Below are 10,873 nucleotides of genomic sequence, written 5' to 3'. Positions count from 1 at the left end.
TAAGAAGTATATATATATATATATATATATATATATATATATATATATATATATATAACAATTTACATAGCTTATATATTGTCGTTTGTATAAGAAGCCTCGTAAAGGCACAATGTAAGCTATGTCGTGTCTGCACCTGAAATTCTATACTATATTTTTCCAGCCCATTAGGTTTTATGGGGCCTTTTGCGTTGTCCAAACTCAAATACTATGGTATTTATAATCGATGTAAAATCCTCCGAATATCAAATTATTGAACAAGCAAAAGTGAAAAAAAAAAATGCTATTTAGAAATTAGAAGTTGGTGGGTAAATATATTATAATCCATCATTGTTATAGAAAAAATTCACAACTCATTTTTTTTCTTTTTTCCTTTAAAAAAAAAAAAGAAGAGAAAAACAAGAAGTCATCGCCTATGCAATAATATCCATCTGTCTAGCATGATGGAGCTCCAGATGGATCTAATGTACGTTGATGGGAGAGCCACGTCCGCACAATGCGCTCGCATCACATCCACGCAATTTCACAGACTGTCGATGTCTCCCTCACTCATCTTGATAGAAATTTGAATAGTTCAAAACTTATCAGTTAATATATGAATTATAATGGGATAAGAAAAATTTCTAAAAAATAAGATTAACTATATATCTCTAATCATAGTCAAACACAAAGTCTTAAGATTTCTTAATGACCAGAAGTTTATAAATAATACTGAGGGGTTAAAGAATTCTCACCTACAATATTAGAGTGCCTCTAGCCATCGGGAGACACTAGTGAGGCTAAGTTGCAAGGATGATCCTTCTCTCATAGTTAGATTGATTTCTTCATCAAACAGATAGAGATAGGTACGTCTTTTTATTGTTGTTGTTTATTATTGTAGATCATAGAAAATCAAAGATCCAGTTATTAATAATCATGTTAAAATATTTAACAATCTTGTCATTTGGAGTTCTTCTATCTGTTGTCTGGTGACATGTTTATAGTTTACTTGTAACTAAAAATTGGTTCTACTGCAACAAAATAGGCATTTTAAATATAAAAAATCCATGAGATGTTCTTTTTCCCAATAAATGGTTAGCTGGATTAGAGATAAAATATATATTGAAAGCCTTCGAAATCTCCCTCCCTTCAATACATTCTACCACAAAGCAAGAAAACTAAATAAAAACATCCAGCCAAATTTATATATGGCAAGACCATAAGTAAACACTTATGTACCATGTACCACACGTCAGTTTGTAAAGTAATCTGTTTTAATTTTCTTTTTGTCTCAACTATTTCTTTTTATCCTCTAAACCCTTATCCTCAGTATCTTAGGTTTTTGGTTTAACTTCAAGAAATTATACCATCTATAAAATTAGTTGGGATTCACGAGTAGGATCTATAAAGACACACCATTTCTTCAATGCATTTTTCCTTGTCAGTCAAATAATAATTCCAAACCCTCTCAAAAAATTAATAGGTGTTAAAATAAAATAAAAATGATTAAATCAATCTATTTCTCTCGTTTTAACATTTTGAAACAAGTGGTGATTTTACATAATATCAAAATAGAGGTCTTGAGTTCGAGTTTGAAAACATAAACGATCAAATCAAACTCTTCTCATCCGCTTAAACTTTTGAAACAAGTGATGATTGCATAATAGATAATGATCTGTTTCTATTGTGAATAATAACATCCTAAACCTTGCAATGTAATCTGTCAATTAAGATAGATCTGTGACAATCAAACCCAGGGACTATTTAGAGATTAATTCTAGCCCTAATGGTTGGTTTTGTCACTATTGGTATGCACCTTTATTCCAAAATGATTGGTTAAGATTACAAATCTATCAACTTAACACAAGCACTACTTCTACCCTTGTTTACCCCGTTTGCTTACTCCGCAAGAAGTTTGAAATAATATCAACTACTCCGATGTTCTTAGGCAGCCCTGTCTACTTCAACAAAATGGAGGATACTAGTTATCTACCTTAATGCATTGGTAAAAATAGCTTATAACTTTAGGGCTTATAACTTTAACTTAAGTCATAAGTTCTACTATTAAAAATGTATTTACTGTTTGGCAACTATATGTTTAAAGCACTTTCAAACATGTTACATTTATTTAGAAACAAATTAAAAGTGTTTTTTGAAGTAGAAATGAAGATCATTTGATTTTTTAAAGATTATGATAATTTCTTTAGTTTGAAAGTTATAATTATCTAAAAGTTGTATGGATATTTAGGTCCATTGACTGTCTTTTTAAAATTTAAACTACATTCCGGATTATCTAAAAATACATATTTTTCCTCAAACATACTTTTTAACTTATTTGAGATTAAAAGGTACTTTAATATATAACATCCAAACAATCTAATTTTTCAATTAAAGAGCTTTTAAGACTATTTAAACACGTTTTAAGACTCCTAACGCAACCCTAAACAAGCCCTTAGTCAATTACTGTATGGCAGATGACTTTTAGTTTGATTCATTACTCATGAATCCCACCTATTCTTTGGTCCTAATTTTGCAGCCACTTCGTTGTACCATTGGTAACCGAAGCATATCTTGGTTCGATGATTCTTATTCAAAACTAATGTTGTCAAGCGAATGATGCAAAATGAAGACCATGATTTCATTCATCACCGGAAATAGAAGCACATGCATGCATCAACTTTTAATGCAATTGGATTAGGACTAAATCAAATCCGAAATCATTAGCCAGAAACTAATTTCCACAACTAAAAATTGGTGCAAATCAATACTCATTTGATAAATGACACAAAAAGGCCAAAGTAAACAAACTGAAAAGCCATGTAATCATTAAAAAACAAAAGAAATTTACCACCAATTATCTTAATAACAGGCAGATTGCTATATGAGCCACAAAATGTACATACCTCAAAGGCCAGAGATAACTCCCCCGACTAATGAACCGGCCATGTCCACTAAACCGAATCAAAACTCTCTAAAACCCTTTAGGCTTCCCTCTTTCCTTCAAATCCACAGGCTTCTCGGCCATGGCGAGGCAATACTTGGCAATTTCTCTGAACTTAGGCACGCTCCTGAGGTCCACCTTGGTACCATCCTTTAGAGTAATGACAATGTCACCCCACTCACCGATGAAGCGTGGCACCACCTGAACATCCTTTATCACAGTGTACGAGAAATCACTCCGATCCTGACCCGTCAAACCCGAAATAACCGTCACCCGCAGGTTGGTGAACCTGTACCTCAAAAAAAAGGCCCTTGAAACCGCTGCAAGAGTCAAAGGTAGCCATAGCAGAGTGAAACCCAGAAGAAGGTTGGCTAAAAGGTCACCGTAGTGGGCTCCTCCGTCGAAGAAGATGGTTTCCTCGGTGGGCTTTTTGGAGGTGGTGGCGGCGGCGGTTACGCTGGGCTGGTTGGTAGGGGAGGAGACGTGGAGCTTGGTTATTGGTCTGTAGTTTTTGGAAGCGAAGCCAGGGAAGGGTAATTTGGAGAAGGAGTGGAGGTAATGAGGTGTCAGAGAGATGGCGGTGGTGATGGCGGTGGAGGAGGAGGTGGGTGAGAGAATTTGGGTGGAGGCCATTGGGGTTATCCGTTAGAAGGAGGTGTTTGGGTGATGGATTATTGGAAGAGTTTTCTATCTGTAAAGTTTCTTGTGTTTCGATTGGCTGCAGAGAGAATGTGGGGTCCACTGAGAAAGCTAATCTAATGTATTTGGTGGGCAAGAGTTTTACCACGTGGCGTGCTCAAAGCTCACCGGAGGCCTGCGTGCTGTGGTTGGAAAATCTCCTCAGAGTCCAAAAAGGGTAGTCACTTCAGACCCATTATTCCAGAGACAAACCTTTTTGGGCTGAAAAGAAGCTTCTAGTATAACAGTATTGATAGTAATTTTTTATCCAGTTTGTGCCCTAAATTGTCTGTTAATAAAAGATCCACTCTTTTTGGGCCTGTATTTTCAGGTCCACTTGGAGATTTCGACAATCATTGAAATCTCCATTTACCCGTCTAGCCGTATAATTCCAATAAGTTATCAGAAATGTTGCCCGTAGTCGTCCAGCGTGTAAGTGTTATATAATCGTATTGAAAAAAATATATATTATTTAATAATTAATTTTTTTATATAAATCTTATGTTAATTTACTTTTTCAAAAAAATTTCGTAACATTTACACACTCTACGAAATATAATTTCTCATTAGTTATTTGCAAATCTTCTCTGCCCATACCGAACGCATCAAACTAATTTACAATTTCTACGTGTCGATTTATACTTCATAGAAATTATAGTTATTAAAAGAAAAGTTAAAATATTAATGGTTTTCATATCCAAGTGGCAATAAATAAGCTTTCAAATATTTTTTTTTTTTTACAAAAAGGAAAATAAAATTAAGGATGAAGAGAATGTTGGGGCTCGAGCGAGCTTAGTTATCCAAGCTTGGCTCGTTTAAATGAAAAATGAGATTGAGCTCAAGTTCAGCTCGACTGGACTTGAGATGTTGGTTTTTTTTTTTTTTTTTAACTGCAATTTTCTTTGCATGAGCTTATTAATTATTAATAATGCATATTACTCATTTAAGATACTATTAATAACTATAGGTAAGCATAAATAATATTACACTACTATGTTTATATATATGTAAGCATAAATTCTTGTATGTAATTTGGTAAGTTATAGCTAATTATATTGTATACACATATAGCATACATACATAACATGATATGTATTCATCATAACTTCTATATGATAAATATAGTATATGCAGTGGACTATATACATATATAAGATAATGTATATATAGTTGTGTATACATGTATAAATATATATAAGAAATCGAACTAATGAGTACTTGAGTCAAGCTATATATGAGTTTGTTCATGAATATTAATCGAGTCGAATGAATTTTTATACAAAATTGTATCATTTAATAATCGAATTATTTAACTCTTTGTTCGTAAACGGCTCATTAATACTTGAGTTAGAGTAGCCTTGTTCTAGTTGGGGCTGAGTTCTCTAAAGGTGCCACGTTTAAAAATTGTAAAGCAAGAAATGGTGTGGCCTGAAATATTGGGGATAGTTCCTAGTTCAGGGTGACGCATGAATTCTCGTGGCCACTTGACACGTTAATCTTTGTCGTTAGGAATATTTAATTTTCCACCACAATTTTTTATTGGCAATTATATATTAATGGCATCCAAAATTATCATGTTGCTAAGTATTACTTAAACCAACATCACATGATCCCATGAATATAATAAAATGAAAAAAAAAAAAAAAAAAAAAAAACATACACAATTGGCATAGTTTACGTACATGCATGATGATCTTCCTCAATTTTCTCTGGCATCAACTTTGATTTCTAGATAAATATGGAATTAATAGGCATCTAGATATGATAATCGATGCCAGTAGTGTAAAATCTGTTAATACGAATCATGTAAGAGGTAATATTAATCATGCCTCTCTGGTTATACCTTCTTCTAAATTTCTGTACAAATAATTTTTTACCTTTAACTAATCGCTTCAGAGAAAAATGTACAAATGATGACTAATAATAGACATATATTGTGTTTTAAAATTAATTCATGAAACGGCTATTGTAATAACCTTATAAAAAAAGGCTAGAACAGCTCTATATATTTATCTAGTTAATTTGTGAGTAATTAGAGAGTTCGAGTACTGCTCGAGGTGGACGGCATGGATATCTGCCACTGTTAATGCTAAGGATAGAGCTGGCCGGAGGAGATAATAAGTAAGAATGCAACTCATGATATATCATAGGGTTCAAATTAGACTTGGCTAGAGTAGTTAGTCACATTCAGGGGGATACATGAGCCAGGAATATATATATGCGACCAATGATGAACCCAAAAGTAATCAATTTGGTGAGATTTTGTGTCACAAAATTGGCACTACGGTGAACTTTAATAGTTTGTCCATAAGGGGATGGATTGGAGACTAGTGGTCCTGCATGTATTGAATATTCTCGATGCAGTAGACAATCTTCCCATCAATTGTTATAATTTGCATGTTCTGTATGGCAGCAATTAATAATGTCAAGCAAGTCTCCTTTGATGCTAGTTGCTTACTTCGAGAGAACGAGATTTAGAGGGATCGAGGCTGTGAGGGGGTGTCGCTCGTGTCTCGCCTGTGCTTGCATGGCTCATTTAGGAGTGCTTTTCAATCTAGCATGAAGAAGCAGAAACTCACCTTAATTTGGAGTTGTAATAGACTATATATATATATATATATATATATATATATATATTTATATGAGGAAGTTGTTTCTAATGACTACGTCAAAGTTATATTTCAGTGTGTTTCATTTAGGAGTGCTTTTCAATCTAGCATGAAGAAGCAGAAACTCACCTTAATTTGGAGTTGTAATAGACTACATATATATACATATATATGACATGAGGAAGTTGTTTCTAATGACTACATCAAAGTTATATTTCAGTGTCTACGTGGGAGGAGACGTCCATAACTTCATATGCTTTCAATGGAAAGAAAGAGATTGCCATGCTTCGAAATATTGCCTATGAGTCAACTTGACTTGATTTATTAAGGGCAGGGCATGACCTAGGGGGCTGGCCATGATGAGTTTGGTTGCGTAGGAGCTACATCATATTTATTGCCATAGATACGAACAAAAGAAAGGGTGTCATCTGGATGAATGTAAAGGGTTGAAGGAGAATTAAGAAGTAACCTAAAAGATCATTAAAATCAAGCTTAAACCATGCACCTTGGAAAGCTTAGATGGAGACAGAAATTTAAAAAAAAAAATGATGTAAAAAACTACATTAGTAAGATTCTTATTAAATTGTCACATGATCATCAGCTTGTCCAACTTATAAAAGCTGAAATGATGCTTTTAATTCGTTAAATTAATTTATAGGGATGAATTTAGAGTCAATGGAGTCTCCTATTGTACTTCCAGAACTCCACTAAGGCAAACCTTCGTTGGCACTAAATTGGCACATGAGTTCACACGTTGCTCCTTTGCAGTGCCACCAAAGTTTTCTTTTATTTTTCTTGCATTGTGGTCTATCGATCGATACCTGTTATGTTCTTTGGATCTTTTACTTATTTTTTAAAGCATTATATATCCTTTTGAATGGAAGAAAATAGCCTTCACATTTGTCGCCATCCCCCCACCTACCATCGCCACACATCCTCCCGTCGATCTAAATAGCAAGTTGAAATCCATGCATGTTGAGTCCATGCATCGCCTAATTTATTCTTTTACCCATCTTTAAGACCAGATAACCTTTTGTTGCAAATAAACACGCATTATATTCTTTCTTCCCTTCTCTTCAGTCTAGAGAATGTGAGCATAAATAATTCTACTAGATACTTTAAAGTGGTGTGTACAATTATATATATATATATATATATATATATATATATATATATATATATCTTTTGTTGCTAAAAAACCATAATATCATTTGTCTTTTCATTTTCTCGATTTAGTTTATGAATATGGGTTCGATTTTTTTATTATTATTAATTGCATGAAAGGTATTTTGTTGAGGCTCTCCTAAAAAAAAAAAAAAAAAAAAAAAAAACCCTAAGAAGTAAGGGAGGGGGCGACAGTAGCTTCACATGAATTCTCCTATCAAAGATCAAGCGAAAAGGATGGAACGGCAAGTGGTGGAGACTCTACTAAGTGCCCTGCAAAATATAGGCTGTTTTGATTATGATTTGATTCCCATTCCATCCTTTGTCACCACAAGAAAATTACCAGACGTCCCCTTCACGAGAATGAAGACCATTTCCCAACACTCGTTGTTTTCTTCTGCTCTTCATCTGCTTGTCTTCTTTCCCTCTTGGAATGCGTGCTTGATTCTCTCTCTCTCTCTCTCACACAATTTCCGTATACTTTATTAACTTCGAGTAGATTTTGTTCACCGACGGTACTGAATGATGATGATATCAGCGAAAATGAGTACAGGGACTTGCTTCAAAACACTTGACAGTCGCCTGCATTTTCCTTTGGCAGTACAAGGACGTGATTCCAACGCAAGAAAATAAATGAAATGGAAAACGCAAGGAAGGAATCAGCACGGACCATGAACTGCGACCACTCGATTGCTGGCAAATATAATTCACTTTTGGCATTCTCTCAACTTTTCTCAAAGTCCGGGAAAAAAGAAATTAACTTTAAACTATACAACTAGAATACACAAAACCTCGTTTATTCCTCCATAAAAGATGATCAACACCACAAAATTCAACTTGCTATATTTTGCTTTATACACCAATCTAGGTAACAAAACATGATGGTTTAATTAAAAGCACAAATTAAGAACAAGGTAATTAATCTGCCCTCTTGTTTCATTGCGAAAGAAAATGATCACTATACGACAATATTTTTGGTTTCATCTCAGTTGAAATGATGCTGCTCCAACCACGGCCAGAACGCGGATTGATCATCCATGCCGCAGAACATGTTGCTTAGACTTTCTTCTTTGACTATTTGATCCATCTTCTGGCATTGGAGGTCGGGTCTTGACGAGTTTTGGAAGAGCTGAGCCACACCTGGAGGCCTTACAGAGGATGGAAAGAGAGGTCTGCTGGTAATTGCTTGAGTGGATAAAGGGCTGTCAATGGCTGGTGTCCTCGATATTTCCAACTTAATCTCGGAGCTGTTCTCGCTTCTATTACTGCTGGAACCTTCAGTTTCTTTATTGAGGTTGATTGATTCTGTTGGTTCTCTATTTTTTACTGCCAATATCTGCAGTGATTATAGAAATTGACCAGTCAGATGAAGCATGCAAACATATATGTAAACTGAATAAATGAAAACTCCCTGTTGTAAATTTAGAAGTATGATTAGTATATGTATTACAAATCGTATGTGAGCTAGACCGGATGTACGTCTGAGAGATCTCTCTTTCCAGATATGATTATCCTTTAGCCCCAAACAATGATCAAACAATACATCAAACACGAAAGGAAAAGTAGCTTTTTAAAAAGCCATTATTGGTTCCAGAGTCCGGGAGTTTCTCACGGAAATAGGCTCTGAAAATCATGATGCAAGAAAAGAAGTCAAAAAGCAGAAATCTTTGGATCAGGAAATTGATCACGATTTCCATATCTGTACATAACCAGAATTGCCACTCGCATGCAAAGCTTGAAGGGTTCCTATGTATAAATTTTAAACAGAATCAACAAGCTAAAGAACCCCAGCATGAAAAAATAATCAGAAATAAGAAAATGAAAAGAAAGAGAAACCAAAGCCCGGATATCAAATCCCCCAACAAAAAGAAAAACATAATTTTTACCTATTACTTGGAACTAACCTCTGCTTGAAGTTTTTGGTTCTGAGCTTGGAGAACATCATTGTCTGCTTTGACTGCTTCAAACTGTCTCTTAAGAAGATCATAATCTTTCTCTAACTGCTTAGTCTTCCACCTTGCCCTTCTATTTTGGAACCATATAGCTATCTGTCTTGGCTGCAGTCCTAGAGCCCTAGCCAACTGCATTTTTCTTTCTGGCTCAAGCTTGTTCCCCAACTCAAAGTTCTTCTCAAGGGTCTTCACCTGCTCCATGTTAAGCCTCCTCTTCTTCTCCCCTACCTGTGACCCGTCGTCAGACAAATCATCCTCCCCATTACCTTCTTCGCCCAACTCAACACCTGAAAATGACAGGGATCTCTTTCCTAGAAACGATGCAACCCCTGTGTCAAAAAAAGCATTTGAAGCCCATGCCAAGATTTACGTTTCAGAGAGAGGGAGGGGGGGAGAGAGAGAGAGAGAGAGAGAGCGTACCATGAAATTCTTGAGGTGTGCATGAGGATAGGATTGGATTGAGAGAAGTGGGATGCTGTATGTCATGATCTTCATGAGGGGCTTGTAACATGAAATTTGCTGGGAAGAAGGCCATCCCATTACCAGGCAATATCTAGGCTTGCGCCACCACTCTTAAAAGCTTCGGCGATAATCTGGCTATCATGTTGAAATACAGGAAGAAGGTCGAGGCTGATGCACTGAGTGGACAAAGTTTAGTGAAAGAAGGGGGAAAAGAGAGACACAATACATCACATAAAATCCTTAGCTAAAATCAAAACAAAGTACAAATTTCTTCCATAGGAAGAGATACACAATTGATATGATGATTGGCTCGATCTTATGCCTTATCAGATTTTCTAGGAGAGTTTTTTTTATTTCTGTATATATAAATTGAGAGAGAGAGAGAGAGAAGTAGAGGATCAGGAAGAGAGATGCATGAGTCTGTAGTTCTACCTCTCATCATTTGAAGAGTAATTTCTCTTTTTATACGTGAGTTTTCTTTTTTAAATAAAAAAACTCTATTATCTATTGGTCTTACTAGCCTTTAATAAAGTTTTGTAAACTAATCTGAATTGACGATGACGTTTTTTTTATATAAAATGAATAGAGGATGGTAACGTGTTTAAAAATGAAAGAGAAACGGGCTAATCCATGTCACTGGATTTTCTTAATAAGGTAATATTTTATTTTATATTATTTTTTCATTCTTAATTAGGAGACAAATAGTGGTGTTATTTTTAACAAAGACAGTTGTCTGTATAATAAAAATATAGATTCCAAAATGGGAAGCAGGCACTTTTAAAGAAAAGAAAAGAAATGTTATGATTCTTTAATGTGGAGCTGGTGGACTTTAAAAGAAATGCTCCTGAAGGTTGTTTAAGCGCATAAACATGAGCTTTTCAAAACTCAGAATATGGAGTGGCGTCATGTGTTTTATTGAGTGAAATAGTGGTTTCTTACAGAGAGAGAGAAACATGGTGCTATTATATTTTTGTACGTGCTGTCTAATTTTAATTTGCTTGCTTAAGAAATAAGATAAATGAGTTGGCTGTATCTTTAGGTCCAAAGGACTGTATTTGTGAGAGAGAGAGAGAGAGAGAGAGGAGGCA

At 35.0% G+C, this 10,873-nt stretch overlaps 2 protein-coding genes across 3 annotated transcripts; both read right to left on the bottom strand.

Moving 5' to 3' along the window:
• Positions 1 to 273: 273 nt before the first annotated feature.
• Positions 274 to 3,647, bottom strand: LOC121255781. The gene is made up of 3 exons (XM_041156286.1): positions 2,883 to 3,647; positions 931 to 965; positions 274 to 535 (listed from the first exon to the last, which is right to left on the bottom strand). Exon 1 carries the CDS (start codon positions 3,551 to 3,553, stop codon positions 2,951 to 2,953), a length of 603 nt encoding a protein of 200 aa, XP_041012220.1. The 5' UTR covers positions 3,554 to 3,647; the 3' UTR covers positions 274 to 535; positions 931 to 965; positions 2,883 to 2,950.
• Positions 3,648 to 8,152: 4,505 nt separating this feature from the next.
• LOC121255814 (homeobox-leucine zipper protein ATHB-13-like) lies at positions 8,153 to 10,218 on the bottom strand. 2 transcript variants are annotated; one of them, XM_041156344.1, is made up of 4 exons: positions 10,108 to 10,218; positions 9,744 to 9,961; positions 9,276 to 9,634; positions 8,153 to 8,707 (listed from the first exon to the last, which is right to left on the bottom strand). In XM_041156344.1, exons 2-4 carry the CDS (start codon positions 9,856 to 9,858, stop codon positions 8,357 to 8,359), a joined length of 825 nt encoding a protein of 274 aa, XP_041012278.1. In that variant the 5' UTR covers positions 9,859 to 9,961; positions 10,108 to 10,218; the 3' UTR covers positions 8,153 to 8,356. The 2 variants fall into 2 exon arrangements, with proteins under 2 accessions (XP_041012278.1, XP_041012277.1); XM_041156343.1 differs by having other exon boundaries at positions 9,276 to 9,652; positions 10,108 to 10,216.
• Positions 10,219 to 10,873: the final 655 nt, after the last annotated feature.

The sequence above is a fragment of the Juglans microcarpa x Juglans regia genome, chromosome 3D (assembly GCF_004785595.1).
Source record: "Juglans microcarpa x Juglans regia isolate MS1-56 chromosome 3D, Jm3101_v1.0, whole genome shotgun sequence".
Taxonomy (NCBI): Eukaryota; Viridiplantae; Streptophyta; class Magnoliopsida; order Fagales; family Juglandaceae; genus Juglans; species Juglans microcarpa x Juglans regia.
This window is presented reverse-complemented; position numbering and strand designations above follow the sequence as displayed.

Excerpts from the sequence above, each read along its gene's own strand:
- LOC121255814 (XM_041156343.1), bottom strand. The coding sequence starts at position 9,858 with ATGGCCTTCTTCCCAGCAAATTTCATGTTACAAGCCCCTCATGAAGAT. Across the intron at positions 9,653-9,743 it reads CACACCTCAAGAATTTCATG|GGGTTGCATCGTTTCTAGGA; the intron begins GTACGCTCTCTC and ends TTTTTGACACAG. Across the intron at positions 8,708-9,275 it reads ACCAAAAACTTCAAGCAGAG|ATATTGGCAGTAAAAAATAG; the intron begins GTTAGTTCCAAG and ends TAATCACTGCAG.
- LOC121255781 (XM_041156286.1), bottom strand. The coding sequence starts at position 3,553 with ATGGCCTCCACCCAAATTCTCTCACCCACCTCCTCCTCCACCGCCATC.